General features: G+C 39.9%; 2 protein-coding genes across 2 annotated transcripts in view; one reads left to right on the top strand and one right to left on the bottom strand.

Moving 5' to 3' along the window:
• The window catches only part of CD80 (CD80 molecule), a 27,670-nt gene extending 14,677 nt beyond the window's left edge, over window positions 1–12,993 (top strand). Inside the window, exons 4-7 of the mRNA XM_014829583.3 lie at window positions 3,434–3,718; window positions 7,875–7,991; window positions 9,432–9,544; window positions 11,407–12,993. Of these exons, the coding sequence (XP_014685069.2) occupies window positions 3,434–3,718; window positions 7,875–7,991; window positions 9,432–9,529 (500 nt within the window). The 3' untranslated portion in view covers window positions 9,530–9,544; window positions 11,407–12,993. The remainder of the gene's footprint in view (window positions 1–3,433; window positions 3,719–7,874; window positions 7,992–9,431; window positions 9,545–11,406) is intronic.
• The window catches only part of TIMMDC1 (translocase of inner mitochondrial membrane domain containing 1), a 24,682-nt gene continuing 21,567 nt past the window's right edge, over window positions 12,759–15,873 (bottom strand). Inside the window, exon 7 of the mRNA XM_014829570.3 lies at window positions 12,759–14,439. Within this exon, the coding sequence (XP_014685056.1) occupies window positions 14,289–14,439 (151 nt within the window). The 3' untranslated portion in view covers window positions 12,759–14,288. The remainder of the gene's footprint in view (window positions 14,440–15,873) is intronic.

Here is a 15,873-nt window from a genome sequence, read left to right as displayed (position 1 = left end):
TGACTCTTTGGCTCTAGCATCCAGATCACACCCAAAGCTTAGCGCGTAAGCCAAAGTTACATGGAATTATCTTAAACCTCACTCTGTGCATTCCCTACTCCTGGAGAGAGGAACTGATTATATGGTGGTGGGATCTGAGGAAGTCTAAGAAACCCAGCTCCTCCAAAGTTCTGATCTGCATCGATTGATTCCTGGAATTCTTGCATTATAGCCTCTCCTGCTAGTTTCAGCATTTTTCTCCTACAAGATCCCTGTTGAAAATGAAAATGTGTTACCTGGCGGAGGTGGCACAACCAACATATTAGCCTGTATTAGTTAGTTACATTAGATACATAGTCAATCCTCCAACAGAATACCCAGAGACACAGAGACTCAGGACATGTACATTTTGATAGAAAGATAAAGAAGAAAATCCAAGAGGGAGAAGAGGCAGAGTTTCAGGGAGGGCCGGCCCTAGTAGCCGATTACAGGAGACCAAGCACAGCTAAAGGGGCAACATGAGAGTGCCGGGGGCCTCAGAAAGGAGGACGGGGTACCAGCATCAGGTAAGGGAAGACACAAAGGGAAACTTCACCTGCTTGATTTGACCCAGAACCAATTCTGATTTTTCCAATTGCATCCATGAGAGCAGTGCTCCTCAAATGTTAAGGTGCCTGTGACTTGAGGACCTCGTTAAAATGCGGATTCAAATTCAGCAGGTCTGGGGTTGGATCTGAGATTCTGCACGTCTAACAAGCTCCCAGGTGATGCCTGTACTGCTGCTGAGGACCACAGTTTGAGAAGCAAGAAATTAACCTCTCAGGTGGCTAGGGTGACCAACTGTCCCAATTTGCCCAGGTCTGAGGAGATTTCTCAGACACAGGTTTTCAGTGCTAAAACTGGGAAAATCTCAGGCTAATCAGGACAAGTTGGTTTCCCTACATTTGCTTGAGATTGCCAAATGATACAGTAACAGCATTGCAGTATGTGGAAGGCTCCATTAACCAGCACATTTGAGGAACTAGCTATACTAGTTAACAAATTTACTAGGTTAACGGATTTTCACCTTTCTAAAACATGTGCACCCTTTCCTTTGCTAATAAGACATTCTTACCTTACCCATTAAGAGTGGTGAAAACTTGGGTTAATTGGTTAAATGAGATACAAAGGGGTAATTCTTTGATGATTCACAGTCTTGCAAGGCTCTAGGAGCTGTTACTCTAAACAGATCATCTTATAGAAGGGATTGGAGACAGAGTTGAGGCTGTCCTAAGCTCAGCCAGACTTTGAAAAGAAGATTTTTAATCCGATCTCTAGTATTGGTGGCATTCTCTGGTGCACTATTGGTGCACTCAGAAAAGCAGTGCAGAAATGAACATGAATCATAATTTAGGATATCAGTTACCTGGATTTGTTATTCCAGGTTATAACACATGACATATTGATAGTATAAGACACAAAGAGAATATTCTTTTTTTGAGGAAGATTAGCCCTGAGCTAACTAACATCCACAGCCAATCCTCCTCTTTATGCTGAGGAAGATTGGCCCTGAGCTCACATCCGTGCCCATCTTCCTCCATCTCATATGTGGGACACCTGCCACAGCATGGCTTGATAATCAGTACACAGGTCTGTGCCTGGGATCTGAACCGGTGAACCCCGGGCCGCCAAAGCAGAGCACGCAGACCCAACTGCTACGCCATGGGGCCAGCCCCACAAAGAGAATATTCTTAATGTCAGCTATCTCTGTGACAATTTGATCCTATAGGATAAATTAAAAGAGTAGGAAATAATAATGTCAATTAAAAATGGCTCAGGAAAATGTCAAACAATGTAGGAACAGGGTTAATTCAGAAAAGAAAGGTGGCTTCACCTTCAACCAAATCCAAGTTTTTCCTTTTCTTAGCAATTATAATCACTTGACATAACTTCCCCTTTCCTCTGTTATTCATGGTGCTACCAGGCAGTCCCGGAAGTTTTCACCCAACCGCTTGATGAAAATGAGGGAACTCATCTAAGAAAGGACAAACTTGAGATACATATAAATCAGGCCATTAACTACCTTCCTGCGTGTCAGGCTCTGTGCTATGTGATTGATAGTAATGACGTCATTTAATTCTTACAACCCCGGAAGGCAGATATTATTATCCCCATCTTACAGATAAGCAAACTAAGACTGACAGTGGGTAAGTAATTGGCCCAGGATTAAGAGGCAAATCTGGTTTTAAAACCTGCTCTTGATGACGACTAGGCTATCATGCATCTCTCTGTGGGACTCAGAATTCTGAAAAACACACGAAAAACAAAAAACTATATGGAATGATGTATGGGGGTGTGGGTTCCCCACATTCATGCTGAGAAGTATAAATTCTTTAAGTCTGAGAATAGGTGAAGAAGTGAGGGGAGCTTTCACCTGTGTTCTCTGCAGTTATTTCACTATGCTTTGCTTTGTCGATACTTTGTATCTTACTGAGGGTCAAACACACAAATGAGAGAGCCTCGTGTATCTTGGAGGAATGCTAAGAAGGCCTCTCTGTCCTTTTAAGGCATATCAGAATAGCGAGGGCATCAGTAAAGTATAGTGGTTGAGATGACAGGCTCAAGACTGTACACTTTGGACTGGGGTTTATCTGATTAAAAGACTACTCTTGAAAAAGCAAGGGAATGCTAGACAAACTTCAGGGTAGTGGTTACCTCAGCTGTGGGAAGGAGAGCACAAGATAGGTGAGGCCATGCGAGTAGATTTACCTAAGTTACTGTCAATGTTCTGGTTCTCAAGTTGGACGGTGGGTTCATAAGTGTTCGTGTAGTAATAATTAATAAATAGATAAATAGAAGAGAGCCACTTGGTGCACCTCAAGTATCAGGAAGAAAGGAAAGAAAACAAAGTGAAAGAAAGGAAGGGAAGGAAAGGGAAGGCTCTGGTATCAGAAGAACTTCATTCAGATCCCAGCTCTGACACTCACTGGTTGTGATTTCTGTAGACCTCAATTTGATTATTTACAAAATGGAAATTGTATTACGTTAAATCAGATGAAACTTTTATTTTACCTTTTTGGATCTACAACCTACCTCCTAGGGTTATTGTAAAGACAAAATGAGGTAATGTCCAGACCTAACAAACATCAAGAGCTCAATCAATGATGTCTGTTATTTTTCCCTTCACCTCTTACAAATGCAACTACTATGTCAATGTTTATTCACACGAACCTACTTCATCTCCTTTCTCGAATAAATGCCCTCCTACCTCCATCAAAAGTGATGAAGAATTGATGTAGCCAATTCAAACCAAAGCTAGCCTTTGAATTGTACATAATTATTAATGACTTATAGGAAGTTGCAAATTATATCTCATTTTTTCATTCTTATTAAAGCTAGATAATCTATTAAAAATATAAACCCATACACACACGTACACATATGTAATGATATGTGCATATACTTTTCTCTTCAGCCAACTTTCCTGTCCCTACCATAGCTGAAGTTGGAAATCCATCTCTTAACATCAAGAGGATAAATTGTTCAACCTCTGGAGGTTTTCCAGAGCCTCACCTCTCCTGGTTGGAAAACGGAACAGAAGTAAATGCCATCAACACAACGGTTTTCCAAGATCCTGAAACCGAGCTCTACACTATCAGCAGTGAACTGGACTTCAACATGACCAACAACCACAGCTTTGTTTGTCTCGTCAAGTATGGGGACTTAACAGTCTCACAGACCTTCAAGTGGCAGATACAACGTAAGTGGCAGTTTCCTGGGGAGTTTTCACTGTGTAGAATCCAAAAAGAAAATAACTCAGCCAGATAGATTTTAAGAATTGTGCGTATCGACTTTGATAGTATTTTTTTTTTGCAGTAGTTTTAGACACGCAAATAAAATGATAAAGTGTTATTGTGACTTATTAAGGTCACTGTACAAGGTGGGACTGCAATGTTACTAGACTAATTTTATTTTCTTTAATAAACGTTCTAAAATTTACACACCCAAATAAGTTTTATCCACCGAGTGTAGTCATCTTAGGAAGTTACTGTAACAATATTGTTGTTATCCAAAGCACTAAACTTTGTCCTTCTTTGGAATTGCCCGCGGGGCTTTGGGGCTTTCCTTTTGGGACCCCATCCCTATAGTCCCATGGTATCAAGTCATTGCTTTTTATGGGCAAATGTGTCTTTTAAGATGAACTCCTGATTCATTCAGAACCAAGTCTGGTGAAGAACGTAAATGACAAACCACTCGAGGACAATGCCTGAAAAAAAGAGGTCATTTCTGAGCAAAAATCGTGACCAAATACGTTACCCTTCAAGGAGAGAACTTATAGAATTTTCTTTCCCCAAGAGGTGAAATCATTTGAAAATATAAAATGGAAAAAGTTGGGCTTATATAAATTTACACATGTTAAACCCATAATGGGTTATTACAGAAGAACTCAGATACTCGAAATACCTGCCTAATTTGTATGGCTGATTATATGGGGGACCACCAGGCCTCTCCCACCCCGGGCCCTACTCCTAACAATATGTTTTGTGGGTGCATCGTAAGAAACAATATGCTGTTTGACATACGATGGTATGTATAATGTGTAGTATGTCTTGTGTCCTCTTGTCTTTACCTGTAGTAGAGGAGATATTTTAGATATTTTAGGTCTAGTAGTTCATTCTAATGAATGACTTACTCTAGATCTTTCCATATCAAGTGGATTCTTTATTTAGGTAATGAGATAAAATTTCCTGGGAAAATTAGTTCAAATATAAACCAAATTTTGACATGATTTTATTGATAGTCCAAGTGCATCTCTCTCAATTATCTTTTATGTATTCTAAAAATATGTATTAAAATGAGATTTGAATCATATAGTTTATTAATTCAGCATTACTTTTTATTTTACTGATATATGATTAACCAATTTTATATTATCGTAAGGTGGTGAATAGTATACAAATCAGTAATAGCAGCTTCAAACATATTTTATTTTGGACAGTATTTATATTTGGAATATGGGTATATATTCTAGGACAGGGGTTGGCAAAATGTTCAGAAAAGGGCCAGATAGTAAATATTTTAGTCTTTGTAGGTCATAGAATCTCTTGCAAGAACTTAATCCTGCTGTTATACCATGAAAGCAGCCATAGCAAGCTAAATAAAATAAAAAAATTTTATTTTAAAAAATAGGTGGTAGGCCAGGTTTGGCTTACCTACTGTAGTTTGCTAATTTATAGAAAATAGAATGTAGCCCTTCAAATAAAAGGATGGAGCTATAATTTAAAGATGATTTAGGCTGCCCAGCTTTATCATCTTTTCCCTCGTATGCCTTCTCTCAATTCTTCCTTCAAGCTAAGGATGAGCAGAATCCCTTTTCAGTCTAATTCAAAACCCTATTGCACTATTGCACTATTTGGTCTACATTCACAATGATTAATGGAGAGATGATTAAGTGTATGTGTTTATTCATTCCTCCATTCAATCCTTATTAAGTAGTTATCACATTCAAAGCGTCTTACTAGGTCCTCGTGTTGTCGCTATGGTCCAAGAGCTTTAGTATATAAATACTTCAAGGCTCATTAATTGAACTGCAGGCATCATTTAGAGTCAAAAGCAAATAATGCATTTGTGGGTGGTTGAGGGTTGACTGCATAAACAAACATAAATTAGGGGTATAGTTCATAGAAATGCTACAAATCAGTGTGAGTAAAGCTTTACTATATAAATGCCCACTCTAAAAAACCCTCAAATTTATTAATGAAACAGATTGGGTCTATGATTCTATTAGCCTGGGCCTGCTGAATTTGTTAACCCTTGATGTCCTGGAGGCATATGTGTGTGTAGAAGAGGACCGAGTCCCACTCGTGGTGTCTAAGAAGCACTATGAGCAAATGTGCGCATGGAACAATGCCCCTGGGATCCTGGGTCCGTCCTGTGTGGCGTTACCAGGTTCCTAACCGGCATCACAACAGAGCCGGTTGGCTGCTACCGGTTCCTCCTTCTTTCCCTCACACACACATCCTCTTTCTAGGTTAAGTGAGGCTTGAGGATGGATGGGTAGTGGCTTCTGAGAGGAAGTCAGGAGTGAGTCAGAACCTGTGAAACTTCTAGACTCCCAGGATAAAAGCAAGAACCTCTTTGTTATTGTGGGTGTCATTCTGGTCTGTAAAGATAACCCTGATAATCACTTGATGTTTCCACACAATCTGGTGTTTTAAAGAGAAAGAAAAAACCAACTTTCTCTAGTCCCTAAGTGGTAGGTGCACCATGATCAAATGTGCATTTTAGAGTGATTACTGTGGCAGAATGTTTAGAAATTATTAGAGCCCAGGAAACCAGAGGCAAAGAAACCAGTGTGGAGGCTACTGGGTGGGAGATGAGGAAAACTTGAACTAAGGCAGTTGCTGTAAGAGATTTGGGGAAAAGGAGTCAATTGCAGAGAGTTTCTGAATACAGAATAGAAAGTCCGTGGACGCCTACTGGGCAGTGAGCACAAAGACAAGCTTTTACTCTTGTTTGGGTAACTAAATGTGTTGCCATTCACTGAAATTGGAGAATATAGGTGGTAGTATGCTTTGGAAAGAATAGAGTGAGTTCAGTTTTAATCAAGTGGAGATGCTGGCATCCAACCATCTAGTTGGCAGCTGGAAAATAAAATCTGGAACTCAGAAATGAGGTCAGAAATATGATATACAGGTTTAAAATCAGATGATGTTCCAACCTTGGGTGTGGATGAGATCACTCAGGAGGACTGGGGCCAATGAGAGGATAATGGGACCATAGACGGAACCACGGGGAACCACATATTGAGAGGGCAGGAAGAGGTAGGAGAACCTATGAAGAAAACTGAGTCACAACAAACACAAAGAGAAGCATTTGGTGTCAAAAGAGTCCAAGGAGGATAAGCTTTCAACTGGACCAAATGCTGATGAGAACTCCAATAAGCTAAAGACCAAAGTTTATCCACAAGGCTTGGTAACCAGAAAAATTTTAAAAACTAATAAGTTAGCAAATGTTCAATATTGATTGGTAAGCCATTCTAGAGAAATCAGAAGAGGATGAGCTGCTAATATTCCTTTTAATCTGTGTCCCTGCCCTTTCTCCAGATGTTGTTGCTAACTACTCCTCAAAGGGGTTGAAGAATAAATGGTGTGGCCGCTGCTCCTGATCAGGAGGGATGCACAGCGGTGCCACATACAACTTTCCATTCCCCACCCACATCCTTCCTTGCGCCCCCATACAGCCCATAGCCAATTTGCAGAGCTCTCGTCCAGGAGGATCCCACCTAATACCAGGCCATATGCACTCTTAGTTCATTGCTGGGCCTCTTCTATCCTTCCAGAAGCTCTAGGCTGGATGGTGAAAAATGTGTATCTGAAAATGAATGCAAAGCGACTCCTGTAGCTTTAGGCACCTACTGTGAGAGGTAGGTGTGAGTGTGTGTGTGTGTGTGTATGACAGAGAGAGAGAGAGAGGTGTGTATGCTAAGAGAACACGCTAAGAGAAAGGAAGAAGCCATGACAGAGCTGGAGAATGAAAAATAAGATATATCCAGAACACAACATCAACTAATTAGTAGCAATACATAGTAATGTCAGCTATAAAAATGAGATACAAAGACAAGATAGCTTTTAAAGTATCTCCTGAGAATCTTTTTTCATGCCAGCTTAACTCAGTAAATGCAAAAGTTCACATTTTCTTTTTCACATTCAGTATCTGACACCTGGATATTAGTTGCCCATAAGTATGTGTCTGATCGAAGAGTTATACAAGAAAAATGCTAGCAGCTGTGTTTTGAAGGGCTGACCAGGCAAAGAAGTGAAGTGCTCTACAGTTGTGTCAATATACGGGGCATGGAATGGGTATCAGGCAATCGGAAACACATTAGAGCTGACAATATTCTTTTCCCTCTGCAGCCAAACTAGACGACTCTCCTACTAACCAGTCCCCGCTCCTGACCATTATCATCACGGTCTCACTCATTGGGACTTTTGTGATCGCTGCAGTCATATGGCAAAGACTCCAGGCCTGCAGTAAGTACTATCGTGCGATCATCACCATCTCAATTCCTGCAAGCTCAAACTCTATCAGTCTGGTTCAGCATCTCTCTGAGGTTTTAGCCTAGTCTCTTATTTTTGGAGCAAATCTATGGGAATTTTTGTGTCTCCTTTACTTGTCTTGGCAAGTTCTGTTTATTCACTGGACAGACATTTCTTGGGCACCTACTGTGTGCCTGGCACTCTACTAGGCACTGGAGATACAAAGATGAGAAATCACTGCCCTCAAGACACATTCTAGTTTAATCCTTTTATTTTTCCTCTAACTTGAGAGTATTTTCTTGGAGACACTGAGACTTGCTAACTAATTTGAAAACATTTCTTTCTTTCTTTTTTTTTTTGCTAAGGAAGATTAGCTTTAGGCTAACATCTGCTGCCAACCTTCCTCTTTTTGTTTGTGAGCCACTGCCACAGTATGGCCACTGAGAGACCAGTGGTATAGGTCTGTACCTAGGAACCGAACCTGGGCCGCCAGAGCAGAGCACCCCAAACTTAACCACTAGACCACTGAGGCTGGCTCTAATTTGAAAAGATTTATGATGCAAACTGATATTCTAATTTTTGACTTAGAATTGGAGGAAAGGCAGAATGGTAAGATTTGGGGGTCAGGAATAATTTTTTTGGAGGAGGGTAAGATGCACTAATGAAGTTAAGAAACTACACGGCCACAGGTGATTTGACCAATTCTCAATTCTTCAGAATACATGTTTGGAAGGAGTGGTTGAGGAAAGAAGAGATATCTAGGATATTTGTTCCTATGAATTTAAATTTTTGGCCTTACACATATGCTACCCTCAATCTCTGTAATTAAATGAAGAGGAACTGCTAGTCCAGAGCTAAGGCCATAGTCACCAGGAAGGAACATCAACCTTTCTTGGAGTAGAAATCATGTACAATGAGCAAAGAAAATGGGAAGACCAACATCTGCTGATTTTCCCAACATTCAGCACAAAAAACAGTCCAAGCTCAGGGAAGTCACTAGAGATTCTTTGCCCTGAACAACTCACCCCACAGGTAGGATGAAGAGGTCTGGTGGGATCAAGGATGTTTCTAATACAGACTGTCGAGCCTTACCCCTGTAGTTCAGGGTTTTTCATTCTTAGTACTATTGACATTTGGGGCCAAATAATTCTCTGTTTTAGGGTGCTGTTCTGTGCATTGTAGCATTGTTAGCAGCATCCCTGGCCTCTACTCGCTGTATGACAATAGCACCCTTGCCCCAGCCGTGACAACTGAAAATGTCTCCAATCATTGCAAATGTCCCCTGGGGCGGTGGGTGGGGGTGGTGGACAGGACTCACCCCCAGGTTGAGAACCACAGCTCTAGTTCTAAGCCAGTCTGAAGGCTTGCTGAAATATGTGGGCACAATTTAAGGGAAACTTATCTAAATTGTTATTGTTTGTGCTTATCTTCAAGGACCTGCTCCAAGAAGGAGGGAGAGGAGTAATGAGGGTAACATGGAAATGGAATGGCTCTCCTCTAACTCCAGAGGATCTGCAAAAGCATCAGGCTGAGTGGAACACCTGGAGGTAGCTGCCTTTAGCTCTTCTCTACCAATGTGGGGTAGATGAGATCTTGTGGATCACGAGGCACAGTGTTGCTTTCCTCTCAGTACCAAACTTAAGAGCTTTTACCTACTATGCCACTTCTTCAAAAACCTCATTCAGATTGCTCTAATGATTGGTATCTCTCTCCTTTCTCCCCACATACAATTTGCTTACTATAACCTCTTCCTTTGCTGTGCTATTCTGCCATCTTGAAATGTTCCCCTCTTGTCCGTCAATTCAGTGTCTTTCACTATCTATAAAACACTACCTTACTTTTAAGTTCATCTTGAAGTACTATTCCTGGGCTACCTCCTTATTCTGACCATTCCTTTTTCCCCAGATCCCTCAGTACTCATGGACATGGATTGGGATCACTTATGGGTCTCTCTGTACTCACTCAGGAACATTCTCATTGGTCTCTCGGCCAGTTACTAATAGTCACACTACCGATCCAATCACAGAGCCAAATTATTTCATAAAGAATTGCTTCTCCTTGTCATTTTCCCACTCAAAAACTCAGAAGAGACCCCAGTGCCTACAGAAAAACCTTCAAAACTTTTAGCTTTCCACAGTCTAGGTGATCACTTTAGTCTAAACATCCTCAGTTCTTTGCAATTGTTCTTCACATGGCAGTTTCCAAAAGGTTCAAGTGAACACACTAGATGTCAGTAAATGGTGTCCAAGACTTTAGATTTGACCTGACTGATTCTACATACAATGGGATAAGTACTGTCTGGGGTCTGGAATGTTCTTTCTGTTAAGGGAGCCTAACACAGCATCAGCTTTTGTGAGTCACATGGTTAACTTATATCAATTTTGTGTTATCCTAAAACTCCCACTTCTTTTCATGTAAGAGAAACATTGGAACATTGGAATCCCAGAGACTGCTATCAGGTCCAGTGTGGTTTACAGCCTCCACAAGCAGCTCAGTTTTGACTTATAAAAGTTAGGGTGACACCAGCATAAGAAATGAGAGTCTGCAGTTACCTTTAAAAATAAAATGAAATGTAACACCTGAGACTTATATAACAGGCTATGTTTTACAAAAGTATCATTTCATTTTAGTCTTTTAAAAAATTTCTATGAGCAAGATCTTTCTATCTCTATTTTATGGGAGATAAACTCGAGGCTCCCAGAATGAGTGATTTCCCTAAGGCCAGACAGATAAGGAGCAAAATCAGGACTCAAACTGGACTTCAGCTCAGGTCCCTCTCAGACACCAGAGCAGCCTACACATATTTTCCCCACAGCAGGCCCAATTTCCTTCCTGTTTTCTTTTCCTTTCAACTTCTTGCTCACTCTTCAGGATGCCTTTTCTGAGATGTCCCCCTCAGTTCTGCAATTACGTAGAATTTCCTGGACTTTCGTTCGATCTTAGAAGTTGTCTGCTCAGTTGGCTGAAACTTCATAATGAAGCCATGACTCCAGTCTTCTACATGAAGCCGTCTGTGGCCATCTTGTCCAGTTCAAACATTTCTGCCTCTGAAGTGCTACAGCAATGCTCTCTCCAGCACATCACATTCCACCCTGGGTTCATGTGTCATGTCTTATATTTGTTACCAATTGTGGGTTTACTGAGAAGAGCAGCCATGCCTGACACATCTTTGTTGGCCCCAGATATAGAAGAGTGTCTTGATCAATAATGTTTGGTTGTTTGGTCATAGCTGGTGCTTAATATTTGCCTGGTATTTCATGTAGTAAAGTGTCAGGCTTGTCCTCAATTCTCTCGAAATTTAGACTTCCCTTTATATTCTTTAGCCATCAAGATTAATAACTACAATGTTACCTCAAGTTGGGAATGCGCTTGTGATAAAAAATTTTAAATTTAAAAATGCTTTCCTCAGATCCAACGTCCATCTGAGATTCTTCTTCTTGGAACTTCGTCAAATGGCCAGGATCATCCCACCTTGCCCTTCATGTATCTGTTCTCTAGAAGCCTCTTCACTTCAGTGGATTTGCAGAAAGTGACTAGAGGAATATGCTGGGCACAGAAGTAGCTCTGGTGACCTTGATCAAGGAATTTGGAAACAGAATTCTTTAGACCTGGAAGAGACATTAGAGAATACTAGTCTCATTAATGATAAGGATATCAAGGCCCTGGAAGGTGACCTGCATTGTAAAGGCCAAAGTCAGTACCCAGATTTCCTGGCTCTGGTGCTTTTTTTCCTCCATCAGTCTAGCCCTGTACTATTAACTGGGGTACATATGTGTATATATACACATCAGTCAAAGTGCTTCTGGAAACAGAATTTTCCAACATCAGGTCAACTTCAGATACTTGATCTGATGCAATACGGGAGAAAGATTTTATGTTGTTGTTGTGTTTTGTTTATGTTGTTGAAAGCAATCCAATGTTACTGTGTGGCAAGTATGTTGGTATGTATACCTATATGAAGATAATGGAACTATTATTGGTGTTTAGCCAGTATTTCAGTTTTCATTGTGGTCTCTGTTGCTCTCCCAACTTCTCCATCAGGTTCAGGAGAAAGTAGAACTATGTGAGACTCATTTCCTCTGACATGTGAGACAAACGACTCACGCACCTCAAAGCAGTAGGCAGGTTGGAGAGAGAGAGTTTGGTTTAAACAGTCACATTCTACTGGTTCATATTGGACTGATAATCTCCCTAAGTGGTTTTATGCTAGTTTAACCTTATTTGTAAAACATTTATGAGAAAGTTCTCATTTAAGATAAGATAGATTTTTATTGTGTAGGTACTAAAGAGTAAGCTGTCTTCAGAAGAAACTGATTGAGTTAATGAAAACAGCATTCTGTAGGGCTTCCTTAGATCCCTACAGTGGCTTTTCTTCCTTGGTATTTCTGGATCCTTCTGACATTAGCAGAGAATTGAAAACAAAGAAGTGACCCACTGCTGTTTCTCTGTTACTTACTCTTTCTCTGAAACTTCCTTCCACACTCACTGGCCCAGGAGTGGACCTAAGGTAAGCTGGGGTGATCAGACATTCTCATCTGAAAATTTGGAGTTGGACAGCAAAAGTTGACCAAGTTTCTCCAATGTGGCTGGATTTAAAACATCTAATTTTGGTAGCTATAAAAGGACCAGATTATGCTATATAGTCTAAGAACAGAAGTACACTTTTAAATAGTGTACCAGAACAAAATCACTGAAAATAAAGGTAGCAGACTGACAAGAACTTAAAGCAAAGAAACAAACAACAAAAAACACAGGAATTACTGCATTTAGTTAAGATTTATAATCCTCAGACATGATCAAAAGGAGACTTCAGGAAGTAATTAGCCACAAAATAGGGTAAACCTAACAGACAGCTTATTTATACTTTACATAAGTATATTAAGTTATTGCTTATTACATTTAATAAATGTGTCAGCACTGTTTTTTCAAAGAATTTTATTTTACTTTTATTGTTCTGATATTTGTGTGATATGAATAAAATTATTTTTAAAACGAACTATCTAATTTTATAACTTCTAGTTGAAGGATTTAATCTATATGTGGTTGTGAATAAAACAATAAACAGACTGTCAATTTGTCAGCAATTTATGAATGCGATAATTAAGAAAAACACACTTTATGCAGTGTGGTAATAACATGTAAATCATGGTGAAAATATATTGGTGCAGAGGTCTTATATCCTTGTAAGTAATATTTGTTGTTATCTAACGCCTGTGTGCCAGGGCATTGTGCTGCGCTTTACGTGCATCGTTTCATTAAATGCCCATTCTGAGGTAGATACTATTTCATTTGACAGATGAGAAAACTGAGTCTTAAAGTAAAGTGGCTTTGCTGTGGGTCATGTGGCTGCAAAGCCACATGGCCAGGATTTTAAGCCAGAGGTCTGCCTCCAGAGCCCATGGTTTTAGCCACTACACTACATGGCTTCACAAACCTTGCTCCTGTGGACAACAGTATTTTACAGTAGGAGCTAAGAGGTCTAATACAAAAACAAATCACTAGCAGTCATCGTCGTCGTCCCATGTCGTGTCCGTCCCGCCCCCCCCCCCCCGCCCCCATCACAATCTTCAGCACAGCTTCCTTCTTAGGCAGTAAACTCCTGCAGTGTAGAAACTGTGTATCTATTCTAAGTAACTCTTCATACTACAGCGGAGATGCTTTGTCAGCAATACTGAGACAGGAAACAAAGCTGGGCTGCTTCTGTAATCTTACTTATCTACTTCCTTTTTGTTACATTTATATTTTACTTCAGATGGCGTGGGAATCATCTTTGATTTTTATTAAAACAAAACCAAACACTATTACACACTGAGGCCCATGCTGTTTCTAGGACCCCAGGGCACAAGAGTTTCACAGACTATTTCCCTTACCTGGTTCTTTCCTCCCCTCCTACGGGCTCCTAGAGTACCCTGTTAAAGGGCTACAAGAAAAAGAAAGAACCTGTAGAATTCAACTTTAATCTTTTGGGAAATTCTTAATTTCCTGTTGTAAAATCCAGGGAAAACAAATATATATTGATCAATCAATATAGATATAACGTCAAATATATAAACCAATCAATATAGACGTAAGTATGTATTTCAATTTAAGGATTAGTAAAGTTAGAGTACAACAGCCCAATTCTTGGTTAAAAAAAAAAAAAAAAGATAAGAGCAAGTCCCTGCCAGCACAGGTGCCAGCCCTTACATCTGTCAGCAGGCTGACCAAAGAGGAGTCTGACCACTGGCATTCAATGAACATGGCAACACAGCTCCCTTCAACTCTCCAAGGAGTTTCAAGTCAAGGAGGTTTTCAGTCCTTGTCTTGTTTATCTGTTGATGGAGGGTTTCTAGGAAGATTTAGCAGTGCTTCAATTTTCTCAGCATCATCCTTCGATTGATTTTTCTGTAAGCTGCTTTCAATTTCTTCAGGGAGGAGCTCAGTAAATTGTAGTCTGGCTTTCCTGTAATCAAAGAATGAAAAGGATATATCAAGTACTGCTCCATTTCTTTAGTTCTTTGGTTTTTAAAAAAGATAGTATTTGTGTTATTCTCCCTGCAAGTTATGAGCAAACAGTGCTCCTTGCACTTCAGAGACAATTACTTCCTTCTCTCTCCTAACCTGTTCCAGTCACAAGCCAACTAAGATTCTCATGAGACCAAAATGGACACCGCCCTGGCAGCAGCTCTGAGTCAAAAGATATTCCCGAGTTCTCGCAGGGGGGACGTGCAGTTGCTGAAGCAGCCTCAGCTAAGGTGTGAACCCCACAACTTAGCCGTCCTCTTGCCCTCAGGGCTGGGTGGATGTGACCCCCACCACTCTGTTAAACCCTCTGTTAGAAGACCTTGTAGGAAACGCACAAAGGCTATGACCATGGTAACCTTGTTACAGAAAAGTCAGGCAGGACCACACTATAGAGGCATATTCACCAAGAGTGAAAATCTGATTTCCAAATAACGGATCAGTTCTTTTTAATCAAATATTAGTGTCTTCCTTTCTTTATATGATTAACAGGGTCGCCCATGACTTTCTTCTCAGGTCTTTCTGAGCAGATGGGACCATTTCTTCTCCATATCTCTACAGCCAGTTTTCTACAATTTCTGCTCACCAAGGCAATTTTTTAGACTCCCACTTTGTTTGATTTCCCTATGGTTATTTTCAAGCAAAGAAGCAGACATATAAAAGGTTCTTAACTATTTATTAAATTAACTCTCCTCAAAAATATCACATATATTCCATATAGATAACCTATACATTTTTGACACTACTTCCTCTGCCAGTGTTCTTTCAGTACTATAATTCAAGTTATTGTTTTTACCCATTATTGAGGTTTTCCATCTCTAAATAACTGACAACTTCTCTAGTTATTTTTTCTAGTTTCCTTTTTTTGGGGAATACAATTATTATTATTTATATTTTTCCAAATGTTAATTCTTCTATGTATCAGATTCAAATAACCAGTATACTTCCTTACCTTTCTAACTCCTTTCTCAAAGCTTCCTTTTTAAAAAAGAATTCTTTTATGACACCTAAAGAACTAGAATAAGCTAATGCTTTCATGCTTTTACTTCTTCATAATATCAAATTTTATGCTGGCATTCAGAATTTTAGGTGCTGTACCCTGGAACCTAGTCAATTGCATATCTCACCTACCCTCTTACTATGGAGAGGAGGAAGGAATGAAACAAACATATACTGAGCATTGTGATATGATTCTGCCCTTAGAGCAGCTAAGAAAACTGAGGGCTTGAAGTTAAGGAAAATATCTAAGGTCACGGAACTAATTAATAGTCTAGCTGGGATTTAAGCTTTGTTTTCAAAGTTTCATTGGCTCCAAAAACAATGCTTTTTCTTCTATAGCACCTAAGTCTTTGGAAAACAGATCTATAGATACCAA

The sequence above is a fragment of the Equus asinus genome, chromosome 5, assembly GCF_041296235.1.
Source record: "Equus asinus isolate D_3611 breed Donkey chromosome 5, EquAss-T2T_v2, whole genome shotgun sequence".
Taxonomy (NCBI): domain Eukaryota; kingdom Metazoa; phylum Chordata; class Mammalia; order Perissodactyla; family Equidae; genus Equus; species Equus asinus.
The sequence above is the reverse complement of the archived record's forward strand: the minus strand, read 5'-3'. Positions and strand labels throughout refer to the sequence as shown.